The sequence below is a fragment of the Oncorhynchus masou genome, chromosome 18 (genome assembly GCF_036934945.1).
Source record: "Oncorhynchus masou masou isolate Uvic2021 chromosome 18, UVic_Omas_1.1, whole genome shotgun sequence".
NCBI classification, from domain to species: Eukaryota; Metazoa; Chordata; class Actinopteri; order Salmoniformes; family Salmonidae; genus Oncorhynchus; species Oncorhynchus masou.
In genome coordinates, this window is record NC_088229.1 from 66,237,401 (window position 1) to 66,251,873 (window position 14,473).

Below are 14,473 nucleotides of genomic sequence, written 5' to 3' on the forward strand. Positions count from 1 at the left end.
TCTGGGTCATGAAATGTTCTGCCATGCTCTGAATTTTTTAAATCCAATGATGCGAGTTGCCATGGAGATAGTGAACCCTCTCTCTCTTTCTGTTGTGCTCCATAGTGTATAGCTCCTCTGGGTATAGGCTGCCAGCTGTCTCAGACATAAATAATGGAATACAGAGCTGTGAGCCTCAGGCATCAATAATGGATCTGGATGGATGGATGGATGGAGGGAGGAGGGAGGGAGGGTTTAAGTGACTGAGTGAGACACAGGCTGAATCCCAAATCACTCCCTTCCCCTCGCCCTTCGGCCCTCCATTGGCGCTTTCACGTGCACCTCCGCCATATGCACAAGTGTCCAAATGCTGAGGCAGTGAAAATGATCCAGGGTGTAGTGGCTAATTAGACCCTCAGCAAGGTTGCAGGCTTCAAGGCTAAGTGCTATCCCCTTACCTACAAAACAACGGAGAGGTGTTCCTAATTATATGTCACATGCATTTGTTTATGTCGGATTTCGAGACTTGACACATGTAACAGATGAAATACCTCCCAAATGAAATGTTTAACTGTTACTAATCTTTACACCTGGTGGGATTTGTGCAATAGAATTTCATGCTCATTTTATTATTTAAAAGTGGAACATGAATTGCATCATTCAAATCACCAGTGTGTCCCGACGTTGATGGGTTTACTGATCCCCTCTCCACTCTCTGGAAGTCACTCTGAGCAACACCCTCAGCAACACGTGACAACGGAGGGCCCTCAGAGCGAGTTGGTAGGGGCGAGGCGGTGGTTTGAGATTCACCGACAGTGTTGCTCTTTACACCTCTGTGTGTGTGTGTGTGTGTGTGTGTGTGTGTGTGTGTGTGTGTGTGTGTGTGTGTGTGTGTGTGTGTGTGTGTGTGTGTGTGTGTGCAGTCGGTGGTATACCAAGATAGGAATTAGGTCATATGTATGCTTGATATGGTGCAGTGTGTGTGTTTCTTCCTGAATTTAGTGAGATTCCCTCCTATGAGTCTGAATTATTAATAATGTTGAAGAGTGTCAACTCTGTCTCACTCTGCTCAATTTAGTTTTGATGTTTTTCTGTGTGTGTGTGTATGCTTGTGTGCGTGTATGCGTGTGTGCGTGTGTGTGTGTGTGTGTATGTATAGCATTTGTGCGTGTGTGAGTGCGTGTGTGTGTGAGTGCGTGTGTTTTATGGGTAGAACCAACTATAGCAACCTCATACCCCCCCTCTCTTGCTCTGTCTCCTCTTGCTCTCTCTCTCTCTCTCTCTCTCTCTCTCTCTCTCTCTCTCTCTGTCTCTCTCTCTCTCTCTCTCTCTCTCTCTCTCTCTCTCTGTCAGCAGTGATATGTAGTTAGTGTATCAGTACATCTCCTATTCTCTCCTCGTTTCTCCACGCTGACAGAGCTGCTGCTAACAGATGTGTGTGTGTTTCTGAAGAGTGGCAGAGCAGTGTGTGTAAACCGTGTGTGTGTGTGATGTGATGTGTGAGCTAGGCAGTCAGGCAGGCATGGACGCTCGTTGGCATTGTTCAGCTGATCAGGTACTGATTTTACTCCTTCAGCATGATCACATCTTCCTCCTTCAGTTCATCTCTATCATTCCCTTTTCTTTTGTCTCTCTCCCTTTCTTTATCTGTCTCTCACTCGCTCTCCCTTTCATTATCCATCTGTGCTGGAAGGCAGCATGCATCACTGCCAGACAAAGAGAGTGAGAGATAAGGCTGTAGAGGAGAGACGGAGAGGCGGAGAGACAGAGCGATAAAGAGGAGATGAGGCTATAGGAAGAGGTTGGCATTGTTCAGGAGTGCAAGTGTGGAACAGACTTTTAATTGGCTCACTTTTAATTGACAACTTAAAAGGGTGGCTGAAGTTTGATTGACAGCTCTGTAGTTTGATTGGCATATGAGTAGAGGTCAGCTGAGGAAACAGTTCCCTCTTGATTACATGGGAAATGTTGAATCAACTTGGATTCTAATGGTATTGAAAGGCTGTCTTTAGTTATACCAGTTTGATCAAATCAAATCCCATTTTATTCGTCACATACACATATTTAGCAGATGTTACTGCGAGTGTAGCGAAATGCTTTGTTCCAAGCTCTAATAGTGTAGTAATATCTAACAATACACAACAATGCACATTTAAAAAGTAAAAGAATGTAATTAGGAAATATTAGGACGAGCAATGTCGGAATCCGGTGTATATATATATATATATATATATATATATATATATATATATATATAGTACCAGTCAAAAGTTTGGACACACCTACTCATTCAAGGGTTTTCTATATGTTTTATATTTTCTACATTGCAGAATAAAACTATAAAATAACACATGGAATCATGTAGTAACCAAAATAGTGTTAAACAAATTAAAATATATTTTATTTTTGAGATTCTTCAAAGTAGCCACCGTTTGCACATTCTTGGCATTCTGTCAACCAGCTTCATGAGGTAGTCACCTGGAATGCATTTCAATTAGCAGGTGTGCCTTGTTAAAAGTTCATTTGTGGAATATTTTTCATTCTTAATGCGTTTGAGCCAATCAGTTGTGTTGTGACAAGGTATTTTTATTTTTTTCATTTTACCTTTATTTCACCAGGCAAGTCAGTTAAGAACAAATTCTTATTTTCAATGACGGCCTAGGAACAGTGGGTTAACTGCCTGTTCAGGGGCAAAAAGACAGATTTGTACCTTGTCAGCTCGGGGGTTTGAACTTGCAACCTTCCGGTTACTAGTCCAACGCTCTAACCACTAGGCTACCCTGCCTCCCAGGGTGGTGGTATACAGAAGATTTGGTAAAATACCAAGACAATATTATAGAAAGAACAGCTCAAATAAGCAAAGAGAAATGACAGTCCATCATTACTTTAAGACATGAAGGTCAGTCAATCCTGGAAATTTCAGTGCAGTCGCAAAAACCATCAAGTGCTATGATGAAACTGGCTCTCATGAGGACTGCCCCAGGAAAGGAAGACCCAGAGTTACCTCTGCTGCAGAGGTTACGTTTATTAGAGTTAACTGCACCTCAGGTTGCAGCCCAAATAAATGCTTCACAGAGTTCAAGTAACAGACACATCTCAACATCAACTGTTCAGAGGAGACTGTGTGAATCAGGCCTTGCTACAAAGAAACCACTACTAAAGGACACCAATATGAAGACAAGACTTGCTTGGGCCACGAATCGCGAGCAATGGACGTTAGACCGGTGGAAATCTGTCCTTTGTTCTGAGTCCAGATTTGAGATTTTTGGTTCCTACCAATGTGTCTTTGTGAGATGCAGAATAGGTGAACAGATGATGTCCCCATGTGTGGTTCCCACCGTGAAGTATGGAGGAGGAGGTGTGATGGCGCTTTGCTGATGACACTGTCAGTGATTTATTTAGAATTCAAGGCACACTTAACCAGGATGGCTATCACAGCATTCTGCAGCAATACACCATCCCATCTGGTTTGCGCTTAGTGGGACTATAATTTGTTTTTCAACAGGACAATAACCCAAAACACACCTCCAGGCTGTGTAAGGGCTATTTGACCAAGAAGGAGAGTGATGGAGGGCTGCATCAGATGACCTGGCCTCCACAATCACCCGACCTCAACCCAATTGAGATGGTTTGGGATGAGCTGGACCGCAGAGTGAAGTAAAAGCAGCCAGCAAGTGCTCAGCATATGTGGGAACTCCTTCAAGACTGTGGGAAAAGCATTTCCCATGAAGCTGTTTGAGAGAATGCCAAGAGTGTGCAAAGCTGTCATCAAGGCAAAGGGTGGCTACTTTGAAGAATCTCAAATATAAAATGTATTTTTATTTGTTTAACACTTTTTTGGTTACTACATGATTCCATATGTGTTATTTCAAAGTTTTGATATGTTCACTGTTGTTCTACAATGTCAAAACATAGTAAATAAATAAATAAGAAAAACCCTTGAATGAGTAGATGTGTACAAACTGTGTGATTGGATGTATATACATTACAGACAGAATATGGATAGAATATTAAATATATCTGAAGAATATTATATGTACAAAAATAGTTAAATAGGGTGGCCTTGACTAGAATACAGTATATACATATGAAATGAGGAAAACAGTATGTAAACATTATTAAAGTGACCAGTGTTCCATGCCTATGTGCATAGGGCAGCAGCCTCTAGGGTGCAGAGAGATGGAAGATTACAGTAACAGGTATCACATTGATCTAAAGAAACACATCTGCTTACAGGTGTAATTTTTGATTTGCTAATTAGCCAAAGTGAAATCTATCACATCGTTGCAAGAAGTACCTGGCTGATGTAGTAATTCATTTGATGTTAGCTTGTATAGTGCTTTTGTACGAGACTTGTGTCGTGCTGCATTTCGGTTATCTTGGGATGCGTATTCGTCAAAATATCTTTTGCCCATTTCTTTTGTGAGGTTTTCATGGATTCTAGTCCTCTTCTATGTTGGGTTCTAGACCTGTTTTATATATCTGGTTCTGCTGTTCTCTCCTGTCTCAGTACAGAGGTTAGTTATGACTACTGCAATGCATCACACTTCCATTTTAATTCATCACTGACTCTGTGTGGCTTTAACACATGCACACACACACACACACACACACACACACACATTTATGTACACACACACACACACACACACACACACGTTTATGCACACACACACACACACACGTTTTTCAGCTGTAAAGTCGATGTTTGAGTCTCGCTCATGAATTTGATTAGCATGATGTTAACTTAAGCTGCACCACTTTGTCTCCTTCCTTCTTTTCTTATGACTGTCCTTATCCTGTCCTTTCTCCCTCTCTCCCTCCATTACTCTCTCTTTCCTCCATCTCTCTCCCTCTCTCTACTCTATCTCCCTCTTCTCTTTTTCTCTCTCTCTCTCTCTGTCTAGTGGTGAGTGTCAGAGTTTCGTGTCTGTCAGTGAAACACTCCCTTTTTATTTCCCTTCATTTTAATGGCTTGAACTTGGAGTTGCCATGGCAACAGGAGGGAGAGGAGAGAGGGCGCTGCCAGAGAAGGTGTAGTGGGGGGGGGGGGTTGGTCAAAAGTAGCATCTTCCTCCCTTGTGTTGCTGATAGGACATGGAGATCTAGGCAGAGACATGAAGTATTCATAGTTACTACACTGTACTGTATACTGTTGGTTAGTTAATGTATTATATTTGATATTATATATGTACCAGCCTGATCACTGGAAATGGACTAGGAATTCAGATGTTTGAAATGGTCCTGATAACATCAATATTTGCCTTCCTCTGCACTCTCCGATACCCCAGCACTGGTGCGAATTCATGAAGCTCGGGCCGGAGCAGGCCCGAGAGGGGAGGAAGAAATGAGAGAGAGGGAGAGAGGGGGGGGAGGGAGAAAGGAGAGAGAGGGAGAAAGGAGATAGGGAAGGAGAAAGGTGAGAGGGGGAGAAAGGAAAGGAAAGAGGGTAGGAGAGGGGAGGAGAAAGGAGAGAGGTCGGAGAAGAAAGGAGAGAGGGGAGGAGAAAGGAGAGAGGTCGGAGAAGAAAGGAGAGAGGGGAGGAGAAAGGAGAGAGGGAGGAGAAGTAAGGAGAGAGGGGAGGAGAAAGGAGAGAGGAGAGGGAGAAGTAAGGAGAGAGGGGAGGAGAAAGGAGAGAGGTCGGAGAAGTAAGGAGAGAGGGGAGGAGAAAGGAGAGAGAGAGAGGGAGAAGAAAGGGAAGAGGAGGAAGGGGAGGAGAGAGGGGAGGAGAAAGGAGAGAGAGAATGAGGGAGAAGAAAGGGAAGAGGAGGAGGAGGAGGGAGGAGAAAAGGAGAGAGGGAATGAGGGAGAAGAAATGGAAGAGGAGGAAGGGGAGGAGAGAGGGGAGGAGAAAGGAGAGAGAGAATGAGGGAGAAGAAAGGGAAGAGGAGGAAGGGGAGGAGAAAGGAGAGAGAGAATGAGGGAGAAGAAAGGGAAGAGGAGGAAGGGGAGGAGAGAGGGGAGGAGAAAGGAGAGAGAGAATGAGGGAGAAGAAAGGGAAGAGGAGGAAGGGGAGGAGAGAGGGGAGGAGAAAGGAGAGAGAGAATGAGGGAGAAGAAAGGGAAGAGGAGGAAGGGGAGGAGAGAAGGGAGGAGAAAGGAGAGAGGGAATGAGGGAGAAGAAAGGGAAGAGGAGGAAGGGGAGGAGAGAAGGAGGAGTCCTCCCTTGTGATTAGATCACAGCTGGTAACTAACAACTCTTGTCTTCTCACTCGCTCTCTCTCCGCCTCTCTTTTCACAATTTGGCAGTTTGCCAGGACGTGTGTGTGTGTGTGTGTGTGTGTGTGTGTGTGTGTGTGTGTGTGTGTGTGTGTGTGTGTGTGTGTGTGTGTGTGTGTGTGTGTGTGTGTGTGTGTGTGTGTGTGTGTGTGTGTGTGTGTGTGTGTGTGTGTGTGTGTGTGTGTGTGTGTGTGTGTGTGTGTGTGTGTGTGTGTGTGTGTGTGTGTGTGTGTGTGTGTGTGTGTGTGTGTGTGTGCGTGCGTGCGCAAGGATGTCATGTTCATGCATCCAGAAAATCTAAATATGTTTGACTTCAAGTTGAGCGTTTTATTGTGTTCTGTTTGTAGAATGAGAGGAGCTCTCTGAAAATAGATTACATGTAAATATCATCAACGTGAAAGGCTCCAGGGATGAATAAATGACTAAAAAACAATAGTGTGTGTTTTATGATCTAACGTCTCTCTCCAGTCAACAGATGACCTGCTGGTGGCATCAGCTGAGTGTCCCAGTGATGACGAGGACATTGACCCATGTGACCCCAGCTCTGGTAATACATGCCATATAGAGTACATTATACTACTACTGCTATAGTACTACTATAGTACTTCTGCTATACTACTACTGCTATAGTACTACTGCTATACTACTACTGCTATAGTACTACTTCTATACTACTAACCTCACACACTAACAGTCTGGCTAGACTAGATTGAAAAACTATTTTAGAAGGTTTAGTGTGAAGCAGAAAGTTTACCCTGCGATCACACATTTGCAGCATTTGCTGCATTCAATTCTGCAGTGCAAGTGAAAATAGAGCACTGTCATATATTATTTTCCCAATAATAGTAATACTTTTTTATTTCACCTTTTATTTAACCAGGCAAGTCAGTTAAAAACAAATTATTCTTTACAATGACAGCCTGGGAACAGTGGGTTAACTGCCTTGTTCAGGGGCAGAATGACAGATTTATACCTTGTCAGCTCGGGGATTTGATCTGGCAACCTTTCGGTTACTAGTCCAACGCTCCAACCACTAGGCTACCTGCCGCATACACATCATTTTTATATCGCTTTTCATGAACTGAAAGACGCTTTACAGTATCAAGGAAGCCAAAAACAATGCCAGATTAAACAGAAAGATGCTGGCAGCCGGATTAAACAGAAATATGCTGGCAGCCAGATTAAACAAAAAGATGCTGGCAGCCGGATTAAACAGAAATATGCTGGCAGCCGGATTAAACAGAAAGATGCTGGCAGCCAGATTAAACAAAAAGATGCTGGCAGCCAGATTAAACAGAAAGATGCTGGTAGCCAGATTAAACAGAAAGATGCTGGCAGCCAGCATGGAATAAAATACTCTCTCTGTCTCCCCCTCTCCCTCCCCTCCTCCTCCCTCCAGCAGCCCACCCCCCTCTCCCGGAGATCAAGCCGTTCCCGGGGACATCGGAGGTGGTAAGGGAGTCCAGCAGCACCACAGGCATGGTGGTGGGCATTGTGGCGGCCGCCGCCCTCTGCATCCTCATCCTGCTCTACGCCATGTACAAGTACCGCAACCGGGACGAGGGCTCGTACCACGTGGACGAGAGCCGCAACTACATCAGTAACTCTGCCACCCAGCCTAACGGCAGCACCAAGGACAAGCCGCTGGGCATCGCCAAGATCTCCAAGAACAAGAACAACAAAGACAAGGAGTACTACGTGTGAGAAGAGGAGGAAATAACTAATGACATTTATATACACCCGTGGAGGCTGCTGAGTGGAGGACGACTCATAATAATGTCTGGAACAGAGCAAATGGACCGGCATCAAACACATCAAAGACGTGGTTTCCATGTGGTTGATACCATTCCATTGACTCCATTCCAGACACATTTATGAGCCGTCCTCCCCTCAGCAGCCTCCACTGACATATATACATATACACGTATACACACATACAGGAGGACATGCTCTGATACACACACTACACAAACACAGACACAGAAAATGACACACACACAGAGTGAGACGAAGAGACTGTCATGAGGGCAGAGGCCCATGCTGTACAGTAATAGCCACACACCACAGCCTCTCTGTGTTCAACCAGAATATAGCAAGCAGATAGTAAAGGACCAGTAAAGAGCAATTATTTTAAAGGACCAGTCTCCCGTCTCTCTCTGGTATAAACTGTCCTGTGGACTCAGAGAGAGGAGAGGGGAGCAGAGTCAGAGAGAGGAGGGGGGAGCAGGGTCAGAGAGAGGAGGGGGGAGCAGGGTCAGAGAGAGGAGGGGGAGCAGGGTCAGAGAGAGGAGGGGGGAGCAGGGTCAGAGAGAGGAGGGGGAGCAGGGTCAGAGAGAGGAGGGGGAGCAGGGTCAGAGAGGGAGGAGGGGGAGCAGGGTCAGAGAGGGGGGAGGGGGAGCAGGGTCAGAGAGAGGAGGGGGAGCAGGGTCAGAGAGAGGAGGGGGAGCAGGGTCAGAGAGAGGAGGGGGGAGCAGGGTCAGAGAGAGGAGGGGGGAGCAGGGTCAGAGGTGAGGGTGGCTGGTCAGAATAGGAAAGAACCGAGAGAATGCTTGTCTTCTGTCATACAGAGACAAAATCAGAATAACAAGATTAACACCCTGATAAACTCAGTTACAGTTGACTGTAAGACTGGTGTTTTGTCCAATGGTATAACACCAGATTACCTGAACCTAGCCCTAACCCACAAGTCAGCAGGATGGATGTTACCCCGGCAACAAGACAGGAAGAGCCACACCCACCAGGGTTGCCATGGTGGCTTGATACGCCGACTCGCTATAGGTAGGTGGGAGAAGGAGCTTTGTGTGTTTCAAGTGTCGCTGGGACGTTTATTGTACAAAACAATACAACGTCACAACGTGATATCAACCTATCAACACTATGGAAACAAAAGACTTTGACTCTGGAGAGGACACCAGAACTAACTACCTACCTACCTATCTACACATACCATATATATATATATATATATATATATATATATTACACCAAAATTTCATCACTGACTCTGATGCCAACGAAATGTGAGATGATGATGACGAAGACGCTGATGAAGAAAGGAGGAAGAATAAAAATGTTTGCAGTTTAAACTCTATGGGGAAATTGTTGCACGTTGAATTATCTTACTCCATGTGTTGCTAACAGAGCAGAGACTACAGGGGTTACTCCTAAACCCAGCACAGCCATGACCGACCACCTGACCTAACAACTGGGCTTATAATAAACTACCACCTGACCTACCACCTGGGTTTATAATAAACTACCACCTGACCTACCGACTGGGTTTATAATAAACTACCACCTGACCTACCAACTGGGTTTATAATAAACTACCACCTGACCTACCGACTGGGTTTATAATAAACTACCACCTAACCTACCAACTGGGTTTATAATAAACTACCACCTGACCTAACAACTGGGCTTATAATAAACTACCACCTGACCTACCAACTGGGTTTATAATAAACTACCACCTGACCTACCAACTGGGTTTATAATAAACTACCACCTGACCTACCAACTGGGTTTATAATAAACTACCACCTGACCTACCAACTGGGTTTATAATAAACTACCACCTGACCTACCAACTGGGTTTATAAACTACCACCTGACCAACCAACTGGGTTTATAATAAACTACCACCTGACCTACCGACTGGGTTTATAATAAACTACCACCTGACCTACCAACTGGGTTTATAATAAACTACCACCTGACCTAACCAACTGGGTTTATAAACTACCACCTGACCAACCAACTGGGTTTATAATAAACTACCACCTAACCTACCAACTGGGTTTATAATAAACTACCACCTGACCTAACAACTGGGCTTATAATAAACTACCACCTGACCTACCAACTGGGTTTATAATAAAAACTGACCTAACAACTGACCTGACCTAACCTGGGTTTATAATAAACTACCACCTGACCTAACAACTGGGCTTATAATAAACTACCACCTGACCTACCAACTGGGTTTATAATAAACTACCACCTGACCTAACAACTGGGCTTATAAACTACCACCTGACCTAACAACTGGGCTTATAAACTACCACCTGACCTACCAACTGGGTTTATAATAAACTACCACCTGACCTACCAACTGGGTTTATAATAAACTACCACCTGACCTACCGACTGGGTTTATAATAAACTACCACCTAACCTACCAACTGGGTTTATAATAAACTACCACCTGACCTACCAACTGGGTTTATAATAAACTACCACCTGACCTACCAACTGGGTTTATAATAAACTACCACCTGGTTTATTCACTTCAACGTAATATACTTCATTTACGCCCAACAGGCCATTATTACTGGGCTTAATAATGACAGACAGACAACACATAACAACTGGATCAATACATGGTGGTCCTCTGTAGCTCCATTGGTAGAGTATGGTGCTTGAAACATCAGGATTGTGGGTTCAATTCCCGCTGGGGTCACCCATAAGTTAAAAGGTTTGTTGCTTTGGGTAGAAGCCTCTGAGAAATGGCATATATTGTTATTGCAAGATCATATATCAATCATCAATAAGAAGATGGGACAGATACAGGACACGCAACAACGTAATTTGTACCCAATCAACCTTCCCTCGCCTCCCAACACACAGCAGATACTGACCAACAGAGGTGTGACTGGGCGACAGTGTCTCTGAGAGGCCGGGTGGTGTGTTTGTGTCGGGGTGCGGTTTAGTGAGTGACCCTGGTGTAAAGGCAGCATATGTTCCCCTGCCACAGGCCCAGCCCTGTTTTGCTATAGACATTACATGTACGACTGACTGTACCTGCTCTGATGAGTGTTTTATATCAACAATGTCTGTAAAATAATCCAAAACTGAATATTACGTGTTATCATGTGTTTCTATAGCGATAGAGCTGTTCATGATGCCATTGGCTAAGATAATTTGAGTTGATTTACTGTCATTGGCCCTCCCTCAATCCTGTTGCTTCACCTCATTGGTTGATTGTCCCGCCCGTTGTCCAGGTGATCAATCCCAGCCAGGCAGATGTGTGTGTGTGTGTGTGTGTGTGTGTGTGTGTGTGTGTGTGTGTGTGTGTGTGTGTGTGTGTGTGTGTGTGTGTGTGTGTGTGTGTGTGTGTGAGGGCGGGCGATGTGGAGAAGGTTGAGGGGGTGAGTATGATGTCATTCAGAGTGTGTAAGACTGTATGTGTCTTAAACTGGCACCCTTTTCCTCTAAAAGTGCATGACTTTAGACCAGAGGCCTATGATCTAAGTGGCTCTGGTCAAAAGTAGTGCACAGGCTGCCATTTGAGACACGGGCTAACTGTAGGAACAAAGCAGATAGAAATTCACTGTCCAGAACGGGCAGCTCTCCATTGTTTCTGATCTGCTCATTGTATTTGTATCTGCTGTCAGTGAACTCCCCCAGGTCATCCAAGCAATATTGCCAGCCAATCACATGGTTGCATGGGAATCAGACTGTGAGCGGGACATAAATCATTAAAGAAAAAGTAGTAAATATATGGAAAAATGTAACTAATTATTTCCCTCTCTCCAACTCTTTATCTTTCCATATATCTCTATTTCTCTCTGTTCCTCTCTCCCTGTAGTCTACTCCTTCTCTCCCTCTAGTCTATCCCCTCTCTCCCTGTAGTCTACTCCTTCTCTCCCTCTAGTCTATCCCCTCTCTCCCTGTAGTCTACTCCTTCTCTCCCTCTAGTCTATCCCCTCTCTCCCTCTAGTCTATCCCCTCTCTCCCTCTCGTCTACCTGATCTCTCCCTGTAGTCTACTCCTTCTCTCCCTCTAGTCTATCCCCTCTCTCCCTGTAGTCTACTCCTTCTCTCCCTCTAGTCTATCCCCTCTCTCCCTGTAGTCTACTCCTTCTCTCCCTCTAGTCTATCCCCTCTCTCCCTCTAGTCTATCCCCTCTCTCCCTCTAGTCTATCCCCTCTCTCCCTGTAGTCTACTCCTTCTCTCCCTCTAGTCTATCCCCTCTCTCCCTCTAGTCTATCCCCTCTCTCCCTGTAGTCTACTCCTTCTCTCCCTCTAGTCTATCCCCTCTCTCCCTGTAGTCTACTCCTTCTCTCCCTCTAGTCTATCCCCTCTCTCCCTGTAGTCTACTCCTTCTCTCCCTCTAGTCTATCCTCTCTCCCTGTAGTCTAACCTGATCTCTCCCTCTAGTCTACCCCCTCTCTCCCTCTCGTCTAGCCCCTCTCTCCCTGTAGTCTACCCCCTCTCTTCTCTCCCTCTAGTCTACCCCCTCTCTCCCTCGAGTCTACCCCTTCTCTTCTCTCCCTCTAGTCTATCCCCTCTCTCCCTCTCGTCTACCCCCTCTCTCCGTATAGTCTACCCCCTCTCTCCCTCTAGTCTACCTGATCTCTCCCTGTAGTCTACCCCCTCTCTTCTCTCCCTCTAGTCTACCCCCTCTCTTCTCTCCCTCTAGTCTACCCCCTCTCTTCTCTCACTCTAGTCTACCCCCTCTCTTCTCTCCCTCTAGTCTACCCCTCTCTTCTCTCCCTCTAGTCTATCCCCTCTCTTCTCTCCCTCTAGTCTACCCCCTCTCTTCTCTCACTCTAGTCTACCCCCTCTCTTCTCTCCCTCTAGTCTATCCCCTCTCTCCCTCTCGTCTACCCCCTCTCTCCGTATAGTCTACCCCCTCTCTCCCTCTAGTCTACCTGATCTCTCCCTGTAGTCTACCCCCTCTCTTCTCTCCCTCTAGTCTACCCCCTCTCTTCTCTCCCTCTAGTCTACCCCCTCTCTTCTCTCACTCTAGTCTACCCCCTCTCTTCTCTCCCTCTAGTCTACCCCCTCTCTTCTCTCACTCTAGTCTACCCCCTCTCTTCTCTCCCTCTAGTCTACCCCCTCTCTTCTCTCCCTCTAGTCTACCCCCTCTCTTCCTCTCTTCCGTCTCCTCTATGCTCTATATCTGAAGTAAAGAAGAAGCATTGAGCTGTGGTATTGTTCATAAAAGTGTTTGTTTAGCCTTTTAATTTTATACATTTTCTACCGTATTTTACTTTTATTTTTATTGTTGCAGTTCTTTGAAGAACATAAAGCGGACATTTATTATGAAAAATAGTTTTGAAGATCTAACGAGTCAATAAAATATTACCCAAGTGAAGTTACCCTGATTTCTATTCTAAAATAGTTAGTGCAATTATTTTTCTACATTTCCTGCAAAACACTCCATTTCTTTCTCTCCCTCTACCCCATTCTCTCTCTTTCTCTCCTCCCCGTTCTCACTCAATCACTACCTTACCTGCCTCTCTCTCTCCCATCTCCATCTCTCGTTTCTTCTCTCCCTCTTTTTCTCCCCCTTATGGTGAAGGTTGACAGTACAGTTTTGCTTTCATCACCGTGGACCCTTTAATTTTCTCTCTCTCTCTCTCTCTCTCTCTCTCTCTCTCTCTCTCCTCTATCTCTCTCTATCTACCTCTCTCTCTCTATCTACCTCTCTCTCTCTACCTCTCTCTATCTACCTCTCTCTCTCTATCTACCTCTCTCTCTCTCTATCTACCTCTCTCTCTATCTACCTCTCTCTCTATCTACCTCTCTCTCTATCTACCTCTCTCTCTCTATCTACCTCTCTCTCTATCTACCTCTCTCTATCTATCTACCTCTCTCTCTATATCTACCTCTCTCTATCTACCTCTCTCTATATCTACTCTCTCTCTCTATATCTACCTCTCTCTCTATCTACCTCTCTCTCTATCTCTCTCTCTATCTATCTACTCTCTCTCTCTATCTACCTCTCTCTCTCTATCTACCTCTCTCTCTATCTACCTCTCTCTCTCTATCTACCTCTCTCTATCTATCTACCTCTCTCTATCTCTCTACCTCTCTCTATCTCTCTCTCTCTCTCTCTCTCTCTCTATCTACCTCTCTCTATCTATCTACCTCTCTCTCTATATCTACCTCTCTCTATCTACCTCTCTCTCTATATCTACTCTCTCTCTCTATATCTACCCTCTCTCTATCTCTCTCTCTCTCTCTCTCTCTCTCTCTACCTCTCTCTCTCTATCTACCTCTCTCTCTCTCTATCTACCTCTCTCTATCTCTCTCTATCTACCTCTATCTACCTCTCTCTATCTACCTCTCTCTATCTACCTCTCTCTATCTACCTCTCTCTCTCTATCTACCTCTCTCTATCTACCTCTCTCTATCTATCTACCTCTCTCTCTCGATCTACCTCTCTCTCTCTACCTCTATATATCTACCTCTCTCTATCTACCTCTCTCTCTCTATCTACCTCTCAATTCACTTCAAGGGGCTTTATTGGCATGGGTAACGTGTTAA

At 45.0% G+C, this 14,473-nt stretch overlaps 1 protein-coding gene across 2 annotated transcripts in view; it reads left to right on the top strand.

The window, feature by feature from the left end:
- Nucleotides 1-8,430, top strand: part of LOC135505147 (neurexin-1a-like) — an 83,855-nt gene extending 75,425 nt beyond the window's left edge. The window contains exons 25-26 of one of the 2 annotated variants that reach the window (XM_064924275.1): nucleotides 6,666-6,744; nucleotides 7,597-8,430. In XM_064924275.1, the coding sequence (XP_064780347.1) occupies nucleotides 6,666-6,744; nucleotides 7,597-7,901 (384 nt within the window). In that variant the 3' untranslated portion in view covers nucleotides 7,902-8,430. The remainder of the gene's footprint in view (nucleotides 1-6,665; nucleotides 6,745-7,596) is intronic. The other variant, XM_064924274.1, reaches the window with a different exon arrangement.
- Nucleotides 8,431-14,473: the final 6,043 nt, after the last annotated feature.